The sequence below is a fragment of the Gavia stellata genome, chromosome 24, assembly GCF_030936135.1.
Source record: "Gavia stellata isolate bGavSte3 chromosome 24, bGavSte3.hap2, whole genome shotgun sequence".
Lineage (NCBI taxonomy): Eukaryota > Metazoa > Chordata > Aves > Gaviiformes > Gaviidae > Gavia > Gavia stellata.
Window position 1 is genome coordinate 8,266,695 of NC_082617.1, and position 8,367 is coordinate 8,275,061.

Here is an 8,367-nt window from a genome sequence, read left to right on the forward strand (position 1 = left end):
CTGAGAAGCACAATAAACCCATCAAAAGGTAGGGGATAAAACAGTGCATGCTGTAGATTGTGAACACACTCCTGTTGCTCCCATTTTAATTATTAAAGACTGCCTGCAAACTACAGTTTAACAGGTCTAGAACTACATATTCAGTCTCTTGGTAAAATTCTATCAAGGTTTAATCAACCAACCAAGTTGCAGCATCTCCTTACTCCAACTTTACCAGTCATGGGTAACTATTCTCTGATTTTAACCTTTACTGATTTTTTTCCTTTCTTTCCAGAAGCCTGAAATGAAAATTCTCATCTATTTTCTTTAAAAATCCAAGATTTTTGTGCATGTGAGGGATGAAATTAAAGACCTGGTTTAGAATATAAATGGGACTGGTTCAGTGAATATGTTAAGTATGCAACAAAGGGCATCGCCACATGAAGCCTTCAGAGAGAAAGAATGACAGCATGAGAGTGCAAGCAAGCTTTAACCTTTCTCCCTCAGCAGAAAAATGAATTAATATTTCCTTAGAGGAACTGATGGTCACACCAAGATGTTAACTTGAATCACAAAATGCACAGTATTTTCATGACACCGGAAAAGCTCTACACAAAGCAGCAGAGATTGTCACCCCGGTAAAGTAAGATAATGCAAAACATGCATTTGCTGATTTCAGAGAGCCTCAACCCCATAACTAAGACATCTCTTCTTTGGGTGCCACCCACACTCAATTGACCCTCTCAGTGGTACCACAGGGGAAGGAAAAACATGAAAGAAACGTGAAACCAAAATGCTAGCCAAGGCTTAGAATCTCCATACAGCTCTTGTCAATTCTCAAATCTTTTAGATTACTCTCCTAAATATGATAAAATAGAAAACAAGTGTAGGAGAACCGATTCTCCCAAATACCGTCGATATGATATCTCCCACAACACTAAGTAAGTGAACGCCCTGATACAGGCCATCTCCTTCTTATACTTGTTTCTATTCACTTCTTCCTTGCTCTCAACATGAAAACATTATCTTACAAACTGCAGAGAAAATGAGTTATGGTAGCAACTAAACCAGCAAACAGATTTAACATCAAGAGGCTGTTTCAAAGCTTTAACTGAAGACTGTTTCAGCTTTAACTGAAATACGCAACGCAAATAGAAGTAGACCAATAGTCTGACCCATCAACTTTCTCAGGTTGCTTCACATAATATGCGGGGACATCATTTCTCTCTCGCATAGATGAAATTGTTTCCTCTATCAGCATCAATGTCACGCACCACAAGAAGAGAACGGAAATGTATTTTTCAGAGTGGATGCTCTGGGTCAGGTAATGTAGCTGTAAATTTATCAGGCTGCAGTAACGTGAATAGCAGTACTGCAGAACATTCCTTTGGCAGCACGTCCCAACCTGCAGGACTCCTGCAGCTTTTCCGGATTGCTGAAATTCATCTTCTGTCTCTTTGCCTTGGAACAGACTCTCATGAAAGCTGCCTGGAGCCTCCTCCTTGCCCACTTTCCCTTTTTGTCATCCGTCTGTCTTTTCCTGTCTGCTCTACTTGCATGCAACTTAGCCCACCATTTCCTCCTCTTCTAACATCCAAGGCTTGCGCATCCCCTTGCTCCTTTTCTGGTCTTTCCAACCATTCCATCAACGTCTCCCCTTGTGACGTTCCCTTTTCCTTCCCTGTCCTCCTTTTTATACACCTTGGAGTTCTGGGGCTGCAAATTCAAACTTGCAAAGGTGAATAAATCTATTTTTCCTCCAACCAGCTCTTCCGTTTCCTCTAATCTCTACTAAAGCACTAAGAATGACACACTGTTCTCCATTACCATCCCCTCATCCCATTATGTTCTCCAATATTTCTCAGCTGTACACCATGAAAGCCAAGCTTTGGTTATTTACAGAAAACTGACAAATAACAAAGCTAATATTCTTGCCATAGCTACCTGATTTTAATACTCCTTCCATACTGCTTCCATGACAATGGCTAAATCCTATAGTTTGCTAATGTTAATAAAGAAAAAAAGACAGACATAACACCAAAGCAGAATTTCCCAAATATTCAGGCACTTAGAGAACAATAAATTTTCAATCGTTTTCAGAGAGAAAAGCCTATTCTGTCACAAATTTGAGAAGCGGAAGGATCCCTCCCCATGTACAGGTTTTTCTCCAGACAATGTAAAGTCTCCACAGGAAGAATACAGACTGGAAAGATTCATTTCACTGCTAAGCAACAGTACACAGAGGTCAATAGCTTTGCAACCTGGCAAAAGACCCCAAAACTCCAGATCTCTAGTTTCAGCAGAAAAACGTTGGGATGAGTTGTCTTGGAAAATGGAACAAGTTATATCCCTCTACATGTATCCAAACTATGCAAAATGATGGGTGTGGTGAGGAGCAGGAGAGAGGAAGGCAGCTATTAAATCACCTTACCTGTAGCTCTGACGTGTGATTTGTTGTTTTTAATATACTACTGGAGTTTTATCTGGCACAAAGACAGGAGATGCTCTCTATCATCTTACCTTTGCTGGGGTACAAGGATCTTCCAAATTAGATGCTATGATGACGAACAATTCCAGCTGTCACCTCTCAGTAGCCCATCTAAGAACTACCTAGACATCCCCTGTAAGACACGTAATGACTGAGTGCTTGAATTCAAATGCCTCTGCCAGGGAAAGGTATGACACCTCTCTAGTTTCTTTAAAATGAAGTCTAGAAAGTTTACACTTCATGTTCCTCCACTTGCAGTTAAGATGCTGTAAGCTTCTGAACTGAATGCTCTCCTTTCAAAGGATTTGCAACTCAACAGCAAAGCTCATTTTGCCAATTCTACCCACAGGCTTTCAACTTTCGAATAAATAAGGGGTTAATGTATCTTTTTTAAAAAAGACCCACACCTTTGCCTCAGAGTCTTTCTAACACAGCACGGATGCACTTACACATCAAGTTATTAGAGTATCAGCTGAGATATCAACTGCAATTCAAAACTTCCAAAAAGATGAATAAAACCCCAAGGAAACCTGAAAAAGCAGTTACAGATTGACTCCCTTCCCTAGGAACAAACACCAGGTTTCTTCCACTCAGACAACACAGTGCAACAAGTAAAGCCATGCTGACAGCCTACAGGTCTCTTACAAATAGGAAACGTTGTCTGCAAGTGAAGCAACAGACCTAGATGAGGGACATTTGTGTTATGATCTTGACTGACAGTGAACTTCCACTCATCTCTCTGCTTGCCAGGAGGTTAGCAAGAGCCAGTAAGAGTTACCACCACATAAAAATCACACCAATAGATATATTTAGTCATTGCGGTTCAAGGAAAACGATTGCTTGCACTGAAAATAAATTTAGCAATTGTTTCCAGTTTCTGCTTTTTCACTGACGAAAGCACAACCCAGCTGCTTCACATTCCAGTAGACTTCAGCTGTCTTTTTTCTCGACTCCTTGTCCACTTCCTTCTTACAACTGCTACGACCATCTCAATCTTGCAGCAGTTATCCCACAGGCTACATTTCTGAATGCTCCAATCTTGAAGCTATGCAAGAGAACACCTGTCAAGCCTACGCCGACTTCTAAAAAAATGTGAAATTCTGCTCTTTGTGTCTTTTTGTAGGAAACACTAAATAGCGATCATCTTGTACCTGTATTTTGCCTCTAAACAAAACTAGACTGAATCGTTGATTGTTTTTAAACAAGTTACAACAAAACACACACGCGATGTCACCATCCGAGCAGCATACAGTAGGAAATGCAGTAGGTGCTAAAAGCCCAAGTAAGGAAGAATTGGAACCGAATTGCCTTTCGGGTTGTGAAGCGAGTCTTTAGGAGAGTTTAGTTTTCAGATTCCAGGACAAAACATTTCACAGAGGATTTTTACATTGTTTGAAAACCACCAGTAGAGCAGCACTTACACTGCTCAACTGCAAAAGTTCTAACTTGAAAGTCCTCACTTACACTGAAGAACATGGTACCGTGGTGAATGCAGAACTGAACCGAGAAGGAGTTCTGCCTAGTAACTCACCTAAGCGTACCTTAGACAAAGAGAAACTGCAAAAAACTGTACAGGTGTAAAAAAAATAGGCAGGTTAATTTGCATAGAATGATCCAACAGATGATTACAGTTCAAAATACATCCTCCCCAAAAGTAAGATCAACGTGAAACTTCACAAAAACATTCACAGATGCACAATTCAGAATCATGTAAATTGGTGTGGAGGACTCTGAACAAACATTAAGTTCCTATAAAGATGGGAATAATCTGGCCTCCTGAACTGTTTCTTCTGTTTTGCCATTTCCTTAAGAAGAGAGTTCTCCCGGGATTACCCCTAGATGTTTATACCACCAATACTAATGGAGGAGACTCCAGAGATGAATTTGCTTCTCAAGCAAATGCTTATGAGGAAAAGGTGAAGACAACAGCGTTTTCAGTCTGATGGGAATAAATACATCCAGTTGAGTCCCAAGCAGAATAGACATCATTTACTACACTCCAGGTAGCTAACGCTTGAAAGTTATCTCAAATGGCCTTTAGCAGACAGCTACTGAAAAAGCAAGCTTACATGGGATATGAAAACCCTGCAAGAAATTACAACATTAAGACTGAGAACATCAAGTAGAATAAACCTTCGAAGTATGGCACCCATATGTTCTTTGGTTTTAATAAAGGACCTGCTTCGTGGAAGAGCTTTTGGTTTTAGACCTGATGGTGTCTAACTGCTCTCCTATTCCCCCTGAATGATGCAGAATAGTTCAACTCCCTGGAGCATGTAATCCATCAGGTAAATAAATACAGGAATTCACGTATTGCCATGGTAACAGGAAACCCAAGCAGAATCTGTGACCTTCTCCACTCTTTCTTGGCATCCCTATTTTGGATTTTAGATCAAAACTGTAAGACTAATGAGGGTGAGAGCAAGTATCTCCTGAAAGTGAAGACAAAAAGTCACAGTCCTACAGTAACGAAAAAACCAACACTGGGTGCCATTCCTTCTCTTCAAGTCAATGGGGATTCTGCTTCCAAAAAGTATTTGTAAGTCTCCTGGCTGGAGCCTAACGAAACAGGCGGTCTAATACTAGTGAAAACAAAATATACCATCTTATTCTACATTACCAGATGGCTCCCCTTCACTCCAAAGCAGTGCTCTGAATCACTCTACAGTGACCCTTCTGTTGATGAAACAACAGTACAGAGAGGCTCCAGTGGGAGCCTTGTCTGCTCTTCTTGGTGGACAGGATGGTAGCTGTTATCTCTAATCATTTATTATTGTTTTTTATTAAGTGCCGAGAAGGTATTTCATTTAAGGGCCCAGGGAGCAGATGTATGTAAGATCTCTAGGGATCTAACCCTATAAGGTAACACTTCTTTTCCCAGAAGCCTGACTAGATGAACATGAGAGTCAAACCAAAGCCCAAGCCAATTCTGAAATTTGCCAAGATGGCTTGTTATCAGGCAACAGCGTATTTTATTTACAACATAATGGGGTTTGCATGTATTTCCGTTCCCACAAGAAAAAAACAAATTCAAATGTACACAAATACGCAGACCTTAGACCTCATGGCGTTTGTTTCATGACTCTGTATCCTTTGTTCTGCTACTGTATACGTTTTGACAAATATTATCCCAGAATTACCGCGGTATTGCAGACTGTGTTTATTCGGTGACGCTATTAACCAAACTGTTTGTATCAATCAGAAGTTCAAACACTCAGAAACAGTGATCAAGACTGCACCGCACTGAAACAGCTGGTTTCCAGCTCTCCTTCCCTCCCCTTCCCCATCTCTTCTCCTCCAGTTTATATCTGGACTGGATTTAATTTTTTTTTAAATACCCTTCTTAAAGAAATGAAAGTACAAGCAGCTGAAAGAGGACAGCTTCCCAGCTTTACAGTTTCTCTTGTTCAGCAAATCATTACTAAGATACACACCCACTAGAAAGAACGCCTCCACATCGAGGCTTCACCCATTGCATCTTCAAAACTGTACATTTACAGCACTGACCTGGGGATGGATCCTGCATGATGTCTTGCGTTCTTCAATGGGAGTTCAGTGTGTTGCAAGGTCGGGTCTCTAGGTTGCGCAGCGTATGATTTTTTGTATGGTATTTTTGGCCTTTCTGTTCTATTGTTTATGGAACCGCACTGCGTTTGTGTGTGTCTACAGAGTCATCTTCCCGCGTTTGAACTCTTCACGCTGCTTCGCTGGTGTGGAGTTATATTTACTATTCTCACAGGTTATTTACTGCACGCGAATAAACAAAACGTGATCACTTATTTATACATCTGTAATTACTGTCTATAGCGCTATCAGCAGTTATTAAAATCCCAAGCCAAATTCACCTCTAGCATAAACAAGTGGCAATTATTTTAGAGCTGGCCCCAGGACTATATATGCTGCTAACACCTTCCTTACTCAGTTACCCGCTTCCCAGACAAACAGTTGCAGCGATATACCAAACAGTTGCAGCAATATACCAGTAAGCATTGAAAAGACATAGCCAGAATCCCAAAGCAAAGCGTTATGTTCCAGTGCTATGTAAGGGATTGTGCATCAGATTAACCTACGATATTTCTGGAATAACATTTGTCCCATGATGTGATGCACACTTGTTAGACAGTAACTTAGTGCTAAGAACTGGAAACATGCCTACGTACTGCACTTAAAAGCCGGCTGCCAGGCAGCCAGCCGGCTTATCCCTGGAGGCCGCTCCAGAACCGTATCACAGGAGAACATATTCGTATACAGTGCAGCGCAGAAGCCAGAACAAACCAGGATCGAATGATCAAAACCAGAAAGCCCGGCTACCAACTTCAATCCTTTGAAACAGGAATCTTTCCCAAATCGGTGGCTGCTGCCTTGGAAAGCCTGAACCGCTGTACTTCACACATCCTGACTCAGACTGCTACCCTACGTTCCCCAGTAGGAAACTGCCTAGCTGTTCCTTACAATAAAAAATACAAAACAGCATTGATTTTTCTCTGCTAATTAAATGCAACATAATTAAACTAAATAACTTCACTGCTTGATTTGCAAAACACTAATTGAATCTTTAAACATACTACTCCCACTACACAGAAAAACAGGGGCATTCAACCATCTAAAGTGACAACTGAGAACCAGACACGACTCCAGAAGCACAGAGAGACAATATGATCCGTGCTTGAGCGTTTCCTTGTGAGAGCAGAAGAGGTCCCAGCAGCCTCCCCCAGCCCTGGCTCTAGGCGAGCACCCCAGGCAGAGGGGAGAGCTTTGCAAGAGATAGATAGGAAAAAATGAGCAAGTTCCCTCTGACATTTGCCCACGAACTCATCTTTTCTGCTCTTGCACAAACACCAGAAGAGGAAAGTTGGAGAAGTTGCAATTAATCATGACGTGTAGGCCCCAAAGCGTTGCAGCGCCCTGGCTTTGCTGATGCTTTGCTACATGGAAAGGACAGCAGGGGTGCGGGAAAATTAAAAAAAAAAAAAAAAGGAAAAAAGGGGGGGGGGAAGGAAAAAGCAGAGGAAAAGACAAAAAGCCTGACCCAAGCGGCGCCCGAGCAGCCCAGGACCGGCCCCTGGCAGCCCGGCAGCGGGGGCGCCGGGCAGAGCATCCCGGCCCCGGCCCCGGCCCCGGCCCCGGCCCCGGCCCCGGCCCTCCGCCGCCTTGACAGGAGCCTCCCGCCGGCCCGGGGCGCCGAAACCCGCCGGGCGCGGGGGGCCCTGCCCGCCTCCCCCAGCCCCGCCGGGCCGCGCCAGGCCCGCGGCCGGCAGCTCCGGCAGCTCCGGCGGGCCGCGGCGGCGGCGGGGCGGCGCTGAGGGGAGGGCGGCGAGCGCGGCCGCCCAGGCGGGCTCCCCCCGGGCCTCCCGCGGCGCCCGGCCCGCTCACCTGCTTTCTCGATCTTGCCGGACATGTCGGAGCCGGGCTGGGCGCTCAGGCCCGGCCGCGCAGGTAGCCGGCTGAGCGGCCGCGGCGCGGGGCTGCCAGCCGCCGCCGCCTCCCGCCTGCTGCCGGCCGCCCGGCCGCGATCCGGGAGAGGCGCTGCGGCGGCGGCCTGTGGCGCTCGGCGGCGGCGGCGGCGGCGCAGGCAGCGCCCGCCCCCCGCCCGCTCCGCCGGGCCGCGAGGGGAAGAGGCGGCCCGGGGGCTCCCGCCGCACACGCACACGCGCCGCAGCGCCGCCTGCCGGCCGCGCCGGGGAACCGCCGCCACGGCCCTCCGGGCGGGGCCGACAGCGGGGCGGGCAGGGCCGCGGGCAGCGCCCCCGTAGCGCCCCGCGTATCTCCGGGCGTGCCCGGGGACTCGGGCGCGGGGGAGCGGCGGCGCCTCGGGGGGGGGGGGGCGGTCCTGCCAGCGGCCGGCGGCGCTGCAGGGACGGTGGCACCGGGGACAGGCCGTGCTCTCGGCGGTGCCCCCC

The 8,367-nt window shown here is 46.0% G+C and overlaps 1 protein-coding gene across 1 annotated transcript in view; it reads right to left on the bottom strand.

The window, feature by feature from the left end:
• RAPGEF1 (Rap guanine nucleotide exchange factor 1) overlaps nucleotides 1-7,873 on the bottom strand; it is an 89,931-nt gene extending 82,058 nt beyond the window's left edge. Inside the window, exon 1 of the mRNA XM_059829067.1 lies at nucleotides 7,841-7,873. Coding sequence (XP_059685050.1) covers nucleotides 7,841-7,865 — 25 coding nt within the window. The 5' untranslated portion in view covers nucleotides 7,866-7,873. The remainder of the gene's footprint in view (nucleotides 1-7,840) is intronic.
• Nucleotides 7,874-8,367: the final 494 nt, after the last annotated feature.